The sequence below is a fragment of the Phyllobates terribilis genome, unplaced genomic scaffold (assembly GCF_046119375.1).
Source record: "Phyllobates terribilis strain yellow unplaced genomic scaffold, ASM4611937v1 Scaffold_4__5_contigs__length_816908805, whole genome shotgun sequence".
In the NCBI taxonomy this organism is placed as follows: domain Eukaryota; kingdom Metazoa; phylum Chordata; class Amphibia; order Anura; family Dendrobatidae; genus Phyllobates; species Phyllobates terribilis.
The window spans coordinates 660,612,320-660,632,681 of NW_027362764.1; the positions used below are offsets into that span (position 1 = coordinate 660,612,320).

The 20,362-nt window shown below is 40.1% G+C and overlaps 1 protein-coding gene across 2 annotated transcripts in view; it reads left to right on the forward strand.

Moving 5' to 3' along the window:
* Positions 1–20,362, forward strand: part of LOC141264476 (uncharacterized) — a 497,614-nt gene that overhangs the window by 317,693 nt on the left and 159,559 nt on the right. For both annotated transcript variants that reach the window (XM_073676751.1, XM_073676752.1), the window contains exon 21: positions 637–746. In XM_073676751.1, the coding sequence (XP_073532852.1) occupies positions 637–746 (110 nt within the window). The remainder of the gene's footprint in view (positions 1–636; positions 747–20,362) is intronic.

The following is a 20,362-nucleotide window of genomic DNA, read 5'->3' on the forward strand; positions in this document are numbered from 1 at the left end:
AATCGCATATGAATTGGTGACGTGACTAGGGCTGGAAGTTAGGGTTTCACATGTTACAGTCCCTGTCAAGTTCTATAAATGTCGCTGCCAATTCCTCTAAGGCCAATTTCACTCGTCCGACTTTCAGCACAATTTCACTTGTGTTTCTCCATTTGATTCGTTATTAGAGGGACGATCACATTGTTTAGATGAAGTGTAATCGTTCTCCGTAAATTCTGCCCAGGTTCTGTTTGCAATGATTTTGAAGTTACACCTCAATGGCTAATAGCCTTTTCATGAAAATCACATCACGGTGCACACATTAACCTAAAACTACGCTTTAAACATTACAAGTTGCAGCGGCTCTTTTCATATTTCTTTTTTTTTCTAATATAAGCCTGATTTGAATTAAACAACCTCTGGAGGTAGAGTAATGCATATTATAGTAAACTGGTAAATGTAAAGCGTGGGAAAGGTTCAGACATTCCATCTCGCATATTGAATCAATTAATAGCATGTACGAGGAAACCATGATTATTTGAATGAGTGGAGAAAAATGACTTGATTCTTTACAAGTATTACAGACTATTATTAGTATTCCAGATAGCCCTTGTTCTAGTGAGTCCATCATAGTCTTTGATCTGTCTACATCCACAGCTGGAAATCCTGCGCCAAGCTCTAGAAGCAACACAAACTGACAACAGTCGCCTCCATAAGGAAAGTGAATTTGTGGCTGAAAATGTTAATCAGTGGATCAAAGAGCAAAAGTAAGTAAATTTGATAAATGCCGCACATCATTTTCTGCATTGTTTAAAGCATCTTTTTTGCCTGATTTATTTTAGTGACTTTTTTTTTTGTTTCTTTTTTTTTTTTTTCAGAAAGCCAAGTTAAAACATTTACTTTAGCTTGCTTTTCAAAATAATAGTTTATTTTTCATAATTTTCTGTGAATTATTCCAATCTGGGAAAGAATGTTAATTTGAAAATGATATAATTGGCCAAGTTATTTTTTATGTTTGGAAGAAAAATGTATTACGGAGGTGGAGTATATTTCCTTGTGAGCAGGCCCAAATATGCTGTTTATATACAGAGTTTTGTAACACTGTTTTTTTCTCTTTTTGGGCATGTGCACACATTCAGAATTTGCAGCAGAAATTTCTGCACCAAAACCCTGCAGTTTACAGAACCAGCAAAATGAGTGAGTTTTCTGAAATCTCATGCACATGCTCCTCATTTTTTCCTTGCAGATTTGAAGCAGTCTAAAATCTGCAGTATGTAAATTTTTTCATTGATTTTTGCAGCGTTTGTCACCCAATCCAATGAATAGGAAAAACGTGTTAAAAACACACATCGCTTTACATAGCTTTTGCCTGCCAAGAAATGCGTTTTGGTGCAGAAATTCCTGCGGCAATGACTTTATGTACACATACCCTTTTATCGGTTATCTTGACATAATTTACTTATTTTTAATGTATTGTTTAATGAAATGCCTGACTTTTGTAGGTCTTTTCCATATACCCCATAGACCAAGGGTTGGCAATTAATTTTCCCAAGGGGCCACTTGAGAGACTGTGACTGTTGTGGAGGTGGATCCAATTGGCTGAAATTAATTCTACTCAATGTTAATACTAACATATTAATTATAATTATTATTTTATATTAATATTAATTGTAGCACATAATATGAAACAGAATTAACTATGCTGACACCCACTATATACTGTATGAGCCTTCAGACAGCCCTTCCATATACTGTATGAGCCCACACACAGCCCCTATATAGAGTATGAGCCCCCTATTTACAATATGATCCCACACACAGCCCCCTATTTATAGTATGATCCCCCACACAGCCCCACTATATACAGTTTGAGTCCACACAACCACCTATATACCATACGAGCCCCCACACATTCTCCCTATATACAGTATGAGCCCACACATAGTTCCGATATAGATACAGTAGTTCCCATATATCTATCCCATATCCCATATATAGTTCCCATATATCTGCATCCTGCAGATAGCAATGATATCGGGGCACCAGGTGGGGAATGGCGGCTGCATGGTGTGGCCCGTGGGTCAGTGTTTTCAGGCCTTCAGCTGTCTTAGTCCACAGGTTGGACTGGAACAGCCAGATGTGGCCTGCGGGGCACATTTTGCCCAAGTCTACTATAGACGAGTGTAAGCCGTGCATCTCAGGGTTAAATGAAATTTGTGTTATATACCAACCAAGACTAACAAAATTGTCCAACTAAAATCTCATAATATTATACTTTATTGACATGAAAGATAAATAACAAAATAAAAAACAGAGTAACTGAATGGAGGGCTACACATGCAAATATAGGATGTTGCTTTTAAGCTTACAACATAAGACTCCCAGTGCCTATTATTATATAGATCACAATAAAGAATATAAAGTAAAGTATATAGTTAAAGGGAACCTGTCATGTCATTTGTAGTATCTAAACTGCCCCCATTGCGTTGTTAGTGATGCAATGTGCATCAATAACATGTTTTTTTTCATTAAAATCGGCAGTCTAATCATGTGCAAAAAGCACTTTATATAGTTATATCATACCTGATCGTTTAGTCAAAGGGGTGTGATTCATTACATTCAGTTAGGCTTGTCACCGCTCACGTCATTTGAATTTTGTTCCCGGGTTTGTGCTGACGTCACTAGAATCGGAGTTTAAATCCCGTGCTTGTGCAGTGTGTCATGGCCAGACGTGCTTGCACAGTGTGTATATTGGGCAGCCGCGCTTGCGCAGTTTGTCACGGCCAGCCGCGCTTGCACATTGTCAATCTGGGAGCTGCGATTGTAATGAAAAAAGCATGTTACTGATGCACATTGCATCACTAACAACGCAATGGCTGGCAGTTTAGATACTACAAAGGACATGATATGTTCCCTTTAAGAACACTTAAATCATGTGATGCTGAGAGGACCTAGCTGCAGTGTGGCCCTGGTGCCCCAATGTGCGTTTCACTCTATCTTAGTTAGGAGTCATGCCCCCTAACAAAGTTAGGGTGAAACATGCGTTGGGGCGCCAGGGCCACACTGCAACTAGGTACACTCATCATCACATAATGTAAGTGATCTTAACTTTATACTTTATATTCCTTATTGTAATCTATATGATAGGCACTGGGTGGCTTATATTAGAAAACTTAAAAGAAACATCTTAAATTTGCATGTGAAGCCCTCATTGAGTTACTCTGATTTTTATTTTGTTATTTATATATCATATCATTAAAGTATAATATTTTGAGACTTCAGTTGCACCATTTTGTTGATCTTGATTGGTATATTGTGCATGTGGGTGTGTCTTAGTCATGGTATTAATTACAAATAAACTCTGACTGTTGTTGGTTCTAATGTTATTTGTGTTATTGACGTCTTTACCGGTTGCACTGTCAGTGTTATGTGACCTACTCATTAAGGACAACACATCGTCCGTAGCTGCATTGATTACTTGATGTAACAGGATTTACAGGGGCATGTAAAAGCATGTATTTTGGCCACCCCTGGTCAAAATTACTGTTAACGGGAACAGTTAAGCAAGTTAAAGATGAAATGATCTCTAAAAGGCTTAAAGTTATAGATGTCATACGATGAAAACCTCTCCTGCGTCCAAAATCGTCATAAAACTAAAGGCAGATAAGTGGCATTAAATGTAAACTTTAAAGTTCAAAAGTGCTATCATGAACAAGGCCATGGAGTCGGTAAGCCAAACCTCCGACTCCAACTCCTTAATTTCCATGACACCGACTTCTACTCCGACTCCACGACTCCGACTCCCTCATACACGGCTCATGTTTAAGTGTTAAATTTACTGTAGCACAGATTAATCTCAGCTAAAAGTCTAGACCCTTAGATCAGGAATGTTACAGACATTTATAGGACATTTCAAATGCAAATTGCCTGTTCAGAGAAAAAGAGGACTTGAACTCTATAGCGCCACCTATCGGAAGCAGCAATCCTACAAGTCACAATCAACCCTTTAACTAGTCGTGCAATATGACTTAGGATAAAAGCCAAATCAGAATCTCAATTTGCAGACAGTGTTTCGGACTGTTGGCCCTCGTCAGTGCAAAGTATGAGAACTGATTTGGCAAGATGAGAAGCTCTAGGACATTTCATAACTTTCCCAAATTCTTATGAAAAAAATATTCCCCACAAACTGCATTGAACTACTGTACCCAATTTATTATATATTTTAAGAGTTGGAGTCGGTCCATTTTATACCAATTACGACTCCACCAAAATGGACACCGACTCCAACTCCGACTCCACAGCCCTGATTATGAAGGCTACATAAATATATGTGTGAAGATCTGAGGTTGTGGGTTTTAATAATCACCTAGGCAGGTTAACGATGCAACAATATTTTTTTCCTTACATCAAGGTTTTACAACAACTCCAGGTAAATGGCCAAAATACAGTTCTCTCAGTCCTCAAATTCCCACCTGGAATCAGTAGTTCCACTGTCTTTGTATCAGGTGATACTCATTGTCTCCCAACTTTTGGTTGGCTCACGATTCTCCAGTTGACTGATGAAACAATAGATGCTCAGGTATCCAGTAGCAAGAGTCTTTTAGGAAAGTTTATCTAATCCAGATGACAAATCCCAAAACTGTAGCACGTTTATCCAGCCCAGTCAGCAGACGATCTCTACTCCATATTCCATCGATCCATCCATGATCCAGGTCCTCACACTAGATCCTGTCCCTACAACATCATTTCACCAACTCCCTCACTAAACTTGTGTCTTCTTGTCCTGCCTCACTGGGGTCAGCCCCCCCCCCAAAGCTAAATGTGCATTAGTGAAGGTATTTTTTCTCAGGCCGAACACATCACCTGAGACTGCATGTGATCACCTGTGGTGACGGCTCCGCTAGGTCTTAGTAGACCATCCTCACAATTCGAGCAGCCCCGTCCCCCGAGGAGGAGGATATATAGAGTGATGAAAATGTCGGAGAGGTGAGTATAAGCCGGGAGAACAGCTGTGCCGTGACGGGGCACGGGACTGAACCCTCGAATTGGGACAGTGCCTCTGAATATGGGACGGTTGGGAGCTATGCAAGAGGATAGTATTACAGAATGACAAATCAAGCCTGTGATGTACATGAGGGTGCCCCAGACATAATAGATGCGGCATTTGTCATCTAGATTAAAATGCCCGTTTTAATTTTTAGTTAACATTCTTGTACAATTATCCCATATACAATGACATGTAAAAGTTTGGGCACCCCTAGTCAAAATTACTGTTATAGTGATCAGTTAAGCAATTTGAAGATGAAATGATCTCTGAAAGGCCTACAGTTAAAGAGGACACATTTCCTTTGTATTTTAGGCAAAAATATATATATATTCTCATCTTTTACATTTTAAAAATTACAAAAAAGAAAAATTCCAATGCAAAAGTTTGAGCATCCTGCTTGTTTAGTACCTAGTAGTACCCCCTTTTGAAAGTATCACAGCTTGTAAACACTTTTTGAAGCTAGCAAAGAGTCTTTCAATTCTTGTTTGACGGATTTTCATCCATTCTTCCTTTGGAAAATTCTTCCAGTTCTGGGAGATTCCTGGGTTGTCTTGCATTCACTGCTATTTTTGAGGTCTAGCCACAGATTTTCAATGATAATCAGATCAGGGGACTGTGAGGGCCATTGTAAAACCTTCAGCTTGCTCCTTTTGAGGTAGTCTATTATCCATTTGTAGGAGCCATCCTCTTTTCATCTTTTTTTACCGATGGTGTTATGTTTGCATCAAGAATTTGTTGAAAATTAATTTAATCCATTCTTCCCTCTACCAGTGACATGTTCCCCGTGCCATTAACTGCAACAAAACCCCAAAGCATGATTGATCCACCCCCATGCTTAATGGTTGGCGAGATGTTCTTTTTCTGAAATTCTGTGCCCTTTTTTCTCCACACATACCTTTGATCACTGTGGCCGAGGAGTTTAACCTCATCAGTCCACAGGACTTGTTTCCAAAATGCATCAGGCTTGTTTAAATGTTCTTTTGCATCTGACCCTGAATTTTATGGTGAGGATGCAGGAGAAGTTTTCTTCAGATGACTCTCACATGAAGGCAATATTTGTGCAGGTGTCTCTGAACAGTAGAACAATGTATCACAACTTCAGAGTCTGCTAAATCTTTCTGAGGTCTTTTGTAGTCAAGCGGGGGTTCTGATTTGCCTCTCTAGCAAACCGACGAGCAGCTTTCACTGAAACTTTGCTTGGTCTTCCAGACCTTATCTTGACCTCCACTGTTCCTGTTCACTGACATTTTTAATTACATTTCAAACTGAGGAAAGGGCAACTTGAAAACGCTCTGCTATCTTCTTATAGCCTTCTCCTACTTTGTGGGCCGCCACAATTTTCATTTTCAGAGTGCTAGGCAGCTGCTCAGAAGAACCCATGACTGCTGGTTTTTGGTACAAGGTTAGAGGAGGCTGGGTTTTTATAAAACTGGGAAATTTGCATCACCTGGTCTTTCCTAACGATGATAGAGAACAGGCCATAACCCTAACAGGCTAATTATGGTCTGAAACACAAATCAAACACAAATCTTTCAAGGGTGCCCAAACTTTTGAATCTTTTCATTTTCCTTTTTGTAAGTTTTGCAATGCAAAAAATGACAATATTTTATTTTTGGCCTAAAATACAAAGGAAATATGTCATTTTTCACTTAAGCCCTTTTAGAGATCATTTCATCATAAACTTGCTTAACTGTTCACAATAACAGTATTTTTGACCAGAGGTGCCCAAACTTCTACATACCACTGTATAACATTACCTCAGCATAGGAACATTTTTTTAACACATCCAATTGTAAAACTTATTTTTATTCCAAGATCTATTGATTAAAGTGTACTTTGTTCATGGGACAACCCCTTTAAAACTTTAGCCAAGTGTGGTAACTCATAGTATGAGGTATCCATAGAGATCCACAAAGACATTTCATATCCAAGCTAGCATGAACGGTATAGATGCAACCGCATCCCGGTTGCAATGCAACATTCCTAGTTAAGTCCCCCTTTCAACCAAATCTGCTTTTATTATGTCAAGTTCTAATAAGTCTGCCACCTCTGGTAAACCTTTGAATCCAACATAGCCATCAGACCACATTTAAGAGCTCTAAATAGGTTATCTCTTCATCATAAATGCGTAAAATTGCAAAATGCTTGTAAAAACTGCCTTTACTTACAGCATCGGAGGCACAGTGCACATGGGGACCAGTGGCGTCATGATGCTACTAATCCTAATTGTCAATTAACTAAGAGTGCCCATCTCCTGGCAAGCAGCAGGCAATAACTTCTAACATTTATATAGAACTTTTTAATCTCATGTACAGTATATTTAAGAGGTGAATGCAGGAGTTTTGTTTGATACATTAAAAACCTCACTGAAATTTTGCATGGTCTTCGAGACCTTATCTTGACCTCCACTGTTCCAGTTAACTGCCATTTCTTAATTACAATTCAAACTGAGGAAAGGGCAACTTGAAAACGCTTTGCTATCTTTTTATAGCCTTCTCCTGCTTTGTGGGCCTCCACCATTTTCATTTACAGAGTGCTAGGTAGCTGCTTAGAAGAACCCATGGCTGCTGTTTTTTGATACAAGGTTAGAGGAAGTGTGTAACTTTAGGCCTTTTAGAGATTATTTCATCTTCAACTTGCTTAAAGGGTTTGTCCACTACTTTATATCCCCCCCATGTATCCCTCCGGGGCCCCTAAGACTTCTTGTAAATACCTTCTGTTGCTGATAATGCCTGTGAGCGGCGCTATCACTGACCGCTCACAGGCATCACGTGACCCCTGGCTGCAGCCGGCTCTGACATCTGCTGATGTCATGACAAGTGCTAGCAGCAGCCGGGGGTCACGATCTTCATGCTTCCACGGTGGATGCCAGGCTGTGGTTATCCCCCTGCGCCACACCCAGCATCCACCGTGCGCTATGCCTCTCCCCATTCATTGGGAAAGCGCGCTGTGGATGCTGGGTGTGACGCGGGGGTTAATCCCGCCCACAACCCAGCAGCCACCGCGGGACCCCAGCTCTGAGTCACGCTTCACTTGTCGTGATGTCAGCGCGGGGTTACGTGATGCCTGTGATCGGCCACCGATAGCGTCGCTCTCAGGAATTATCAGTAACAGAAGGTGATACATTGGGGGGGAATAAAGTAGTGGACAACTTCTTTAACTATTCACAATAACAGTTATTTTGACCAGGGGTGTCCAAACTTTTACATGCCACTGTATAAAGAAGACTGGAGGCAGTCTTATCTTCCGGACAGCCTATACCCCATAGCCTGGAAGATAGAAGCTATAAAAGATGATTTTTACTAAACAAGGCATCATCAAGGAGGCATAAAGGTATGAATTTCAGCTGTATACAACCTGTATGCCCATATTATTAACTCAAAAAGCTCAAAAGGGTGACAGATTCCCTTTAAGAACTTTTTTTATTCAAATCTTTATGTTATGATATAAATAAATGCCAGGCTACGTTCACATGTTCAGTATTTGGTCAGTTCAGTATTTGTAAGCCAAAACCAGGAGTGGAAAAATCAGAGGAAAAGTATAAAAGAAACACGTCACCACTTCTGCCTTTTTCACCCACTCCTGGTTTTGGCTCCCAAACAATGATGTAAAATAGCGACCAAATACTGAACTTGTAAATGTGGCCTAAAGATGCCTACATACAAGTCACAATATTCAAGGGATCGTTAATATAGTTTTTCAAATATAATTTATGAATTCATAAATATTATATGGCTTCACCATTGTGCTCCTCTGAGTGCTTCAGTCTGATAGAGTTCAAAGGGGTTGTCTCCTACTTTTAATGTTCATGGACTCGAAGAGGGTTATTAAATAAAAGAAACTTATAATTACTTCCTCAGCCAGCACCACTCCTTCTTACTGGGTCCACCTCTGGCATCAACATCTGTCAGGTGGTATCCCATGCCCACTTCAGCCAATCAAAAGCTGCTGTTCCATAGCAGGCTTCACATTGCATCAAGAGCAGTTTCTTCTGATCTGATATAATGTAAAGACTGCAACCGATCAGTGGCCACTCATTGGCTGCAGCCGTCACGTGACTCCTCCCTTGCTTGCTGGTTGTTGATTCCAAGAGACAAAGTGTGGAGGATCAACACCTGTCCAGCTAGTAAATATGTGATAGTGTTTTTTTTTTATTTCATATCCCACCCTGAGATTTTAGCATTACTTTTTAAAGTAGGGGGACAGCCACCTTAAATGGAGCAATAGGGCACATATTTGGGCTCCTTTATATTAAAACTTTTCATAGCTGCAGCAGGATTAAGGACCATGGTCTCCCATTCTATCTATTGGTGGAGAGCTCAGTAGTTGGACCGCCACTAATCTAATAGCATCATCTTTTCAATGTAACTAAAATTATAATTGAACTTTGCAATTAGTCTTGATTAAAAATGTCCTTTCATTTTCTAAATACAGCATCCATGCAGTCCAATAGTTTGTGTCACTTCCAACTAAAACCTTTTTAGTCAAGTCTATTCGCAAAGTTACTTCATTTGTCAATTTCGATGCTTTGAAATATAAAAAAAATTGTTCATGATGGTGTACATACCTACCATTATATGCGGTAATTACGCACAAAGCATCTATTTTGTAGTTTTATTTTACAGCTGTTCTTTGTTGCAATCACACACACACATTTAGTTAATTTTATCCTTCTAAAAGTGAGAAATAAAAATGATTGATTGATCAAGAAACTTTGTTTAACTGTCTACATTTCCCTAATGATTTCATTATGCAATACAAGCCTGCTAAAAAATAGTTTTACTGACAGTCAAATCCCACATTTATCAATTAGGAGAGTCAAAAGTTTGAAATTTACAGTATAAGCCAACTTCTAGGCAAAGAATGAAAACTTGACAGTACTTTTTGTCTAGTCATTATGTACAGACACTTTTATCTACTAACAATTGCTGCCCCCCACTAAGATTTCATAAAAGTTTTTCAATAAGTTAAGTTACATCTACGGTGGGATGGCTTTTCCGCTTTTTTCTATCTTAGGTTTTGTCTGTTGAATGGCTAGTGTGAACATTCTCCTATATGTAGCACCCATACCAATTTATACTCCAGACCATTTTTATTGGTTTTCCTCCAGTAGATTAGACAGAATTGCAACCAGTCATTGTTGCTTGATGTTGACATTCAGGGTATGTTACCCTTCCTAGGCTACGTTCCCACGATCAGTGTTTGTTACATTTTTGACGCTGCAGAATTTCTGCACCTTAGTTTACTTGCGTTTTTTTCATTGTGTTTTTTTCATTACCTTTTTATTATTTTTTGTCTCTTGTTGGTGTGTCATGCTTTAAATAAATCTGCTTTGTTTTTGAAACTTCCTGGTATTGACATTTTTAGGTGTGGATGACATGCGTTTGTGATGTGTTGACACTGCGTAAATGCACTTAAAAAAAGTGCATTTTTTTTACCTGCGGAATGACCTCATCTAATACAAGTCTATGGGGAAATTCTGCCCAGAAAACTAAGCGTACCTGCTAGAGTGAAAAAAAGAAGCTCGGTGGACATGAGAGTTCTATACATGCCACCCACTTTGCAGGTCCTGTAAATTACTGCGTTTTTACCGCAATAAAAATACACAGCGTCAAAAACGCAATAAAAGCTCATTGCGGTAATGTAGCCTTAGGACTCATTCAAACATCTGGGATTTTTCTCATGAGTAAAAAAGTGTACAATTTAGACTATGTTCACACGCAGCAAATTTTGATGCTTTTTCTTTCTGTAACCAAAAATTGGTCTTTTGGCAGTAAAAAAAAATAAAAGCTGCATTCAAAGCATTTTCGCAGAATTTTTCGCTGTGTTGTTGACTCATTTGCAGCATTTTTGAGTATGGATTGCAAGTGTGCTTTGTTTACAGTACATGGTTAATAAAATTTGTTTTATTCGCCAAAAACACTGCGATAAATGTGTTACATTCTTTCCAGCATTTTTTTTCACTTTCTCATTACTTTTTATGGGTGAAGAAACACTGCAAAAATGCTGAAAACATTGACATGCTGCAGATTTCAAAACGCTGTAGTTCTCAAATTCTGTCAGGGAAAAAAACAAGCGTGTGCATGAGATTTCTGAAATCTAGTGGCTTTTGCTGGTGCTGTAAAAAGCAGCTTTTAATTTGCATAAAAAACACTGACAACAAAGCTTTTCTTCAGTGTTTTGTATCAATTTTTCTTCAGTTTAAGGCTATGTGCCCACGATCAGGAATAGCAACATTTTGGACGCATCTTACATGCGCTGCTTCCAAAATGCTGTGTTGTACAGTAGAAGCACAGTGGATGGGATTTATAGAAATCCCATGCCCACTGTGCTTCTATTTGACGCCGCGTAAACTCACTGGCGGCGCGGCTTTCTGAGCTGCAGCATGTCAATTTTTTGTTGCGGAGGCACTGGTCTCATTGTTCTATGAGCACATGCGGATTTACCTACGTGATTAGAACACAGCGTTTTGCAAGCAGCGAAAATACGCTGCTTCCAAAGCGCTGCTATATCCTGATTGTGGGCACATAGCCTTATGGTTGGGATCTCAGTTCTTACCATCAGTTTCACCAATGATTTTTTTGTATGAAATAAAAACTGAAGGACGTTTTTCAAGCTTCTCCCATCAAACTCTCGGCAAAAATCGGACAACACTATGACACAACTGGGATGGTATCCTTGTGCTGTCCGAGTTTTTATCCAGATCTCTAATCAAAAATGGACATGTATGGTGTTTGTTTTGCAGATCATTCAGGCCAATAATAATGGATATTTGTCCAGCCCTATAGTCTATAATCTGTACGAGTTCCATCTGTTAAATCACGGAGCGAACCTCTGAATGAGACCTTAAGTAGATTAGTTACAGTGCAGTTTTTCTTTTGTCAGATTTTATGCAATAGTACATGACATTGCCGCTGTATACCAGCTCACCATGGTGCATATAAATGTAATGTTTGGTTTTAAATCACCGAAACACTATTGCTTGATTTTATTTTCTTAAGGGCTTTGATTTTTTTTATGTATTATTTAGCATAGTATCAAATGTTCAACCAAACTGCAAAAGAGAAAACCTTTAAATACCACACATGTCACATATCCTATGTATACGAGTCCAAGTTTAGTCTGTGTTTTTATTATATTATGTGTTTGGCATCGGGACTTTCTTTTCCATTTTAAAGTGAGACTGCCAGACAGCCCTAGAAAACTTTCAGGCATCATATGAAATATTTATACATATCTCAATATTGCATTTTGTCAGCAGTTTTGAAATGCCTCCTTAATTGGGAGGCTTTCCCCCCACTGGGAAACTAGAGATTGCGAGGCTGCGAGATGGCTCCCTGAAGAGGTGGGAGACGTTTCAAAGTTAAATCTGAAGTGCCATTAATTCAGCATGGGTAAAATTGTGAACACGTTTTAAGTTGGGTTTTCCATTTGAATTCTCGTAGCAGAAGCCAGCGGAGTGCGTGGGCCGATGTATAAAATTAGAGGGCTGCACCTGGTAAAAGTCCAGTTTTGAAACTTAGCCACATTATAATCAAAAACTGTTCTTTTCCAATCCCCCCAAAGCTCTGATTATCAACATACAGAGGGACGGCATTTTCTTTCAGCGCAGCGACGTGCGTTAAATGTTTCCAGAGCCTTGCAACTGCAAGGGCAATCAGATGTATAAAGGAGCCGAGCGTAATTAATTAACCACTGAAATGTTTGCTGCTCTCGTATACCACACAAACAAAAATTGTAATTGTCCAAACGCGCCAGCCTTAAAAAGAGAAAAGCGGTCACGCTTCGTGCAAGCTTTACAACATCGAAGTTTTAAACAAATGTTTCTATTTTATTTCCTGGAGATATAATAAAGACTTTGCATAAGATTTATTGGGCATGAGGGCTTATTGTTAAGAAAACAGCTGGCCTGTATGGAGGATTACAGTGACAAGGGCTTACCCTAATGGCATCATGCATGATATCAAAGCAAAAAGCCAAAGTGTTCAGTATCTCTCATGGCTGCATGAGTTATCATTTTTAAAGAGGTATTACATATTCAGTAAATGAAGGTTATTTATTGGAGAAGGAAAGGTTCGACTTTTTACAGTGTTTTCTGTATTAATGCTTTAAACTTTTCCAGATCCCTTCTTGAATTCGATTTGAAGCTTCTCCATTTGTTTCCAAGTGATAAAAATGTTACAGATTTGTGATAACTGTACTGTAACGAGCCATGCACCTTTGTGTCTATTATATGGCATGGATAATCTTTTATCCACTGAAAGTAAATAATGAAAGGATCAAGCTGAATCACTTAGCAGAGAAATTAAAATTCACTCAAAACATCACCACAATTCAACTTTTTCTTACTGTGGAAATATTCAAATTCAAACGATTCCCGTCATTAATGACTAGGGTATTGGAAAGTGTTCTTGGCATTAATGAATAAAGACCTAACGCTGAGTGGTGATGGAAATATAAGTCTACAGCAGCCTTTATTAATAACAACATATATAAAAACACACCATTAGTTTCCTGTGGAGATCCTGGATGGCCCATTAACACTGGACAGTACCAGATACACCAATCCCCAGTTGCATCGCTCCAACTCAGGGTTGGCAAACTGTCATGGTACTGCCCATACAACAATTTCCTGTGCTCCGGGAACCGTCCCAGCGGGAACTAACCACCATTCGCAATGAAGGGTCACCATACCTCTGTTGTGACCCTGACAACATTACCTCCACAACGAGAAGGCGTGAACCCTTGCACCAGAGAGTCTAGCCACACCTTGACTGCTTTATCCCGCCTTCCCTTCCCTGGCAATAAATCACAAGTCATCCAATCACTACTTAGTCTTCACAAAAACCCAACCATTCCTTCCAAACCGACTTATAAGCTATCCTAGTGGCATTTCCTACCTAATGTATCATTAATTCAAAGAATAGGTGATTTGGACAAGGGGCGGTGTACTGCTGCTTCCAGAGACAGCAAACAAAGATGATCCCACTGAAAACGAAAAATGGAATCAGCTATACCACTATGCACACCTGCCATGTTCCTAGCGCAAAACCATGCATTTAATTCTAGTCCTCGTAATAGCAAATACCTAACCAGGTTAATGACCAGAGGGGAAGATGCGGACAAGCTCTTAATGACCTGTACCACCACCAGATTGCCGCGGCAGAATTTAACTCTCCTATTACGGAATAACTCGTCCCAAACTTCGATTGTCACCATGATGGGACATAGTGAGACCCTAAATCCAAACCACCTGCCCTGGAAAAATGCACCGAAGCCATGTGATCCTGAAGTATCAGTGAACAATTCCAACACTGAACTGTCCACCCATTCCTCCATCAAAACTGATCCACCGTTAAACTGATCCAAAAAAGGACAACTAAATTCTCAAATCAGCTTTGTGACTAGAAGACAAGCGAATAAAATAAGAAGGATTACGAACCCCTGCCATAGCCCTAGCTAGTCTTCTACAAAAAATTTGACTCATTAGAATAATTCGACACGCAAAATTAAGTTTGCCTAAGAGTGACTGAAGCTGCTTCAAACGCACCTTCTTACTCTCCAATGTGAACTTAACCTCCTGCCTCAAATTTTGAACCTTAGTCATAGGCAAACAACATTCCATAGCAACTGAATCTTAACTCTACACCCAAAAAAACGCATAAGGCTATGTTCACACGTTGCGTTTTTGCTGCTTTTTTACAGCAGGCAAAACTAGCAGTAAAGAAGCTACTTATAAAAAGCAGGTTTTGCTGAGTTTTTGCTGGGGTTTTTTGCTGTGCTTTTTTCAGGTACATTTGTCTCTTATGTCAGGTCCCATCTTAAACCTGATCTAGCTGCCTTTCGTTGTCAGAACTGCTCATCATAACGGAACCAAGCAGTTCTGCCAAAGTCTCAATAATTTTTGCCTATAGAGTCCATTTAACAAAATATTGGAGAACAATTCTGCGGGACCTTTTCGCCTATCACACTGGCAATAATAGCAAAAGCTTGCAGTCAGTTTGAAAAGGTGCGAGGTATTAAGCAGTACTGCCTTTTTTCTTCCTCCTTTTTATTACTGTCCTCTGATTTAATTTTATCCTGATTAAATTTTGCTAAGGGGCGTAAAGAAAAAAAATTACACATATTCATCTTTCCAAATATTTTCCCTAGTTTCTTGTTTTAAATTTCCCCCCAATGAGCCATATAAACAGACTTAAACTTCACCCCGAGCTGTGTCATTAAGCCTAACCCCCCCATGGTCTGCTGACCCTGAGGAACTGACACCTGGAAGGCTGATGCCTCCCTGTCCTCCAACCAAGGACTAACCCGATTAATCTGATCCGCCTACTGAAAACTGAGACACTACACCCCTATAACCCGCTAAAAACCGACCGATAAATTCCCCAAGACCCTATATACTAACCGAACTCCCCGAATTAACTGAGGTCGGCAAACGCTCCTCTAATCTGCAAGCACTAGCAACATTAGGAGAAGTACAGGATGAAGACAAACTACCGTTACACTGGAGTGCAGGCGTTAAACTTCATCCGGGACACCATCGCTGTCCTGGTCGTCGACACCTTCTACGGATGCTCCCTGACTTGGACAATCCGCTGCAGTGCCAGGGGTCTGCGCACTCATGAGCCCCTCCACCGGCCTGGAACTGCCTGTCGACTTTCTCCTCCGTTGTCCCCCAGTAATATGAAGAGGGTATGCTGTTGAGGGTGTTGGCAGAACCGGAAGAGGCAGAGCCAGCAGCAATCCATGCCCTCAGCTCCCCCTTGCCTTCACAATAGGGGGCGGAGCCAACAGCTCCCCACATACCTTTGCAGTACCCTGACACCCATGACTGGCTACCATAGACTGTGGCCTCCTTGTTATCTCATCGCACTGCAGGGCTCCATCATCAAAAGGCTCAGGCAAAATGGCTGCTGCATCATTAGAAGGCCCTGGGAAAATGGCCGCCGCATCACCAGAAGGCTTGGGGAAAATAGGCACCGTAATACCGAAAGCTCTGGGAAATTGGCTGCTGCTTATCCAGCTGCTGAAATCACTCAAGAAAAAGCAGGCGCTGGAAGCTGTGCCCGCTTCTGTGCTCTCTCTGCTGCCTCAAATTCTCTTTTGCTTGATGAATGTCTCATCTGATCCCTCACTGGAGGTGAAGGGGTCGTCGACGGGCTCTTCACTCTTCTTCAGCGGCAGTGAGGGACATCAGGGCTCAGACGTTCCGGAGAGTGCCAACGTCTGGTAGGAGGACGCGCTGTGATGCTGTGCACGCCCAAAAGAGTTCAGCTGCTACTGCAACCACTCGCAGCCGTGCTTCACCACAGCATCCCTTAAGGAAGACATCAAGGCTGGGTCCATGATATCCACCAGTTAATTCTTACCTAGACTCCAAACTCCTGTCATGTCCAGGTTTATACTAGCTCTACTTGTTCAAGCCCCATCTTTCTTAATTGTGGCCAGGCATTTCTTATTTGCTTTATGATCACTAAACACTCCCCTCTCCAATCCACTTTAAATGCAATAGCCAGGGCTCACCAATTCCTCCACCCTGTGCCAGTCACCACATTGGTTGCCCATTTGCTTTAGAATTTCATTAAAACTTATTTCTCATATGCACGCTGCTGCACTGCCCTATATCTCCTCCCCAATCTCAGTCTACCACCCTGCCTGCACTCCTCTTTATGCTCACAATTTAAGGCTGGAGTAGAAGAAATGGAATAGCAATAAGTGCAATAGGGTTTTATCCGAGTGACAATGGGGAGACCAAAGGAAATGGTACTAATCTGGTATAGTTGTAAACCCACAACCACTATGAGGCTCAAGGCTGCTGCAGACCTACAGCTAAGATAACAACTGAAATAGAATGATAGGGTTAAATCTGTGCTGCAAGTGTTCAAAGATAGAAGAGGAGAACGGTATCCAGGAATGCGGTTTATTTGTCAACGCGTTTCAAAGTTACAAACTTCCTCATTAGGACAAGAATTAACATACTTAATTAAATTCTTTTATTTTATACATTTTTATTTTTTGAATATTGCAATTTTTTTATATCAATAAGAATACGTTTTTTTAATTGTGTATATTAATTACAATGCATTTTAGAAAATGTCCTAAATGTTTTCCACCTTTTCAGCTTTTTTTGCACAATCCGCTATTCATGATCATATGACATCTGAAGTCCGTTAACCTATTTGCTTTTTTTTGAATGCCATTTCTATATATACCTGTCTTGTTTTGTTGTATTACTTACTGTAGTTTGTACTGGTGAAGAAGTTTGGAACTTCAAAACCATTGAGAAATAAACTGCATTCCTGGATACAATTCTCCTCTTCTGTTTTTGTACACCGGCAGCTCTGATTTAACCCTATCATTCTATTTCAGTTGTCACAATTGAAGACCAACATCCTTCCCTTTCCAAATTTTCCACTCCAATTTTAAAGACTTTTCATGTGCTGCACCAGTTCTTTGGAGTGCACTACCCCAGATAATCACTTTAGTTCCCAGCATCCAGAGTTTTAGCTATAACTTAAACACACATCTTTTTAAGCAGACCTTTCTCATTCTTTGCTGTGACCTCTTACCTCTCTTTGTACGTTATTATTCAGAAAATGATGATTTCATTCAACACTGCAGTATCCATTATGCCTAATGCACTTTATATCTGTCTAGAGATACTGGTTGATGACTGATTTATGCAGTTTTGTGTACATTTATTTCTTTTCTGTCAATGGAGGCTTGACCATTATACAGGTCATGCACTTTTTACATTTGTATTTTCCATAGTCTCCCAATAGATTGTAAGCTTATGCAATCAAGGTCTTTGTATTATTAAATAGTTTATTTCTCTGTAATGTCTGATTTTACTTGTAAATTTACATTCTGGATTATAAAGTACTGTGGAATATGTTGGTGCCATATACAAATTATTATTATTATTTACTAAGTAACCACAAAGAGAAAGTAAGAAAGTTTGTGAGGAATAATATTTTTAAATAAATCTTAATGGATCTAGTGTATTCCTTACCGGACTTTTTGGGGCACTTCTTTCACCGGTGTTGTAAGAAAGAAGCATTTTAGTATGTTTCTGATTTGTCAGAATTGTAAGAAATTGATACAGTGTCTTGAAGATTAAATGGTTTAAACAACGAAAAAATATTAGGGTAAATTTACTAATGTATTAAATGGACCCTTCAGTTGGCATGTCAAGGCATGTATAGCCAACATACCTGCTGCTCTTCTCGTGTCACCTCTTGTAGCGATTTCTCAGTACTAAAGCCCCGTAATATGCAATACAAAATGGTCACTGCTTTCTTCATCTTTACTATAAAATGTTAAATATTAAAGAAATTATAAAATAATCTAATACTTCCTTCCATCTCCTGGCCAACATCATTGTAAGGGATGTGTCTTAGATTTTCTAGAAGTGCTCTCCATAGCTCTCTTGGCAGAAGTGGTGTTGACGGTTTAGCGGAGGAATGATGAGCGCATCAGGTAGAGTATATTGTTTCAGTTGTAGTTTTCTGGCATTGGAAATTATGGGGGTTTAAAGGGAATCTGTCACCCCCTTGGATGTATATGACCTACTAATATGGGCATACAGGTGATAGAAATGTTAAACTAGTCCTACCTATATGCCTCATATTAATGGTCTTGTTGAGAAATCTTATTTTATAACTTTATGTTAATGTGTCATCCGGGCCCAGAAGAGATCCCTGAACCTCTCTTCATTACAATATCTCCCCCATTCCCTGCACGTCACAATGCCTTGTGATATTCTGTAGCGGCGTCGTAATCACGCGCCTGCGCTCTGCACTCCCTCCACAAGCTGTATCTCTTCCTCCCTTCTTTGAGCAGTGTATGCAGGGATCTTCTGCTCAGGCGCTAACAAGTCACTGCGAATACGCTCCAGTGACCTCTGGCGTGTGCAACAGTAATGTGCTCTCCTCTCTTTCTCCCTACATAGTCATCGCTAGGAACCATGTGTACATATGTATACATGTGTGTGTGTATGTGTGTATATATATATATATATATATATATACAGTAGGGATTTCTTGCCTTATAAATGGGGTTGGGACCATCAGTTGTGTTGTGCAGAAGTCAGGTGGATACACAGCTGATAGTCCTACTGAATAGACTGTTAGAATTTGTATTATGGCAAGAAAAAAGCAGCTAAGTAAAGAAAAACAAGTGGCCATCATTACTTTAAGAAATGAAGGTCAGTCAGTACGAAAAATTGGGCAAACTTTGAATGTGTCCCCAAGTGCAGTTGCAAAAACCATCAAGCGCTACAAAGAAACTGGCTCACATGAGGACCGCCCCAGGAAAGGAAGACCAAGAGTCACCTCTGCTTCTCAGGATAAGTTTATCCGAGTCACCAGCCTCAGAAATCGCAGGTTAACAGCAGCTCAGATTAGAGACCAGGTCAATGCCACACAGAAATCTAGCAGCAGACACATCTCTTCAACAACTGTTAAGATGAGACTTTGTGCAGCAGGCCTTCATGGTAAAATAGCTGCTAGGAAACCACTGCTAAGGACAGGCAACAAGCAGAAGAGACTTATTTGGGCTAAAGAACACAAGGAATGGACCTTAGACCAGTGGAAATCTGTGCTTTGGTCTGATGAGTCCAAATTTGAGATCTTTGGTTCCAACCACCATGTCTTTGTGCGACGCAGAAAAGGTGAACCGTTGGACTCTACGTGCCTGGTTCCCACCGTGAAGCATGGAGGAGGAGGTGTGATGGTGTGGGGGTGCTTTGCTGGTGACACTGTTGGGGATTTATTCAAAATTGAAGGCATACTGAACCAGCATGGCTACCACAGCATCTTGCAGCGGCATGCTATTCCATCTGGTTTGCGTTTAGTTGGACCATCATTTATTTTTCAACAGGACAATGACCCCAAACACAACTCCAGACTGTGTAAGGGCTATTTGATCAAGAAGGAGAGTGATGGGGTGCTACGCCAGATGACCTGGCCTCCACAGTCACCAGACCTGAACCCAATTGAGATGGTTTGGGGTGAGCTGGACCGCAGAGTGAAGGCAAAAGGGCCAACAAGTGCTAAGCATCTCTGGGAACTCCTTCAAGATTGTTGGAAGACCATTTCCGGTGACTACCTCTTGAAGCTCATCAAGAGAATGCCAAGAGTGTGCAAAGCAGTCATCAAAGCAAGAGGTGGCTACTTTTAAGAACCTAGAATATAAGACATATTTTCAGTTGTTTCACACTTTTTTGTTAAGTATATAATTCCACATGTGTTAATTCATAGTTTTGATGCCTTCAGTGTGAATGTACAATTTTCATAGTCATGAAAATCCAGAAAAATCTTTAAATGAGAAGGTGTG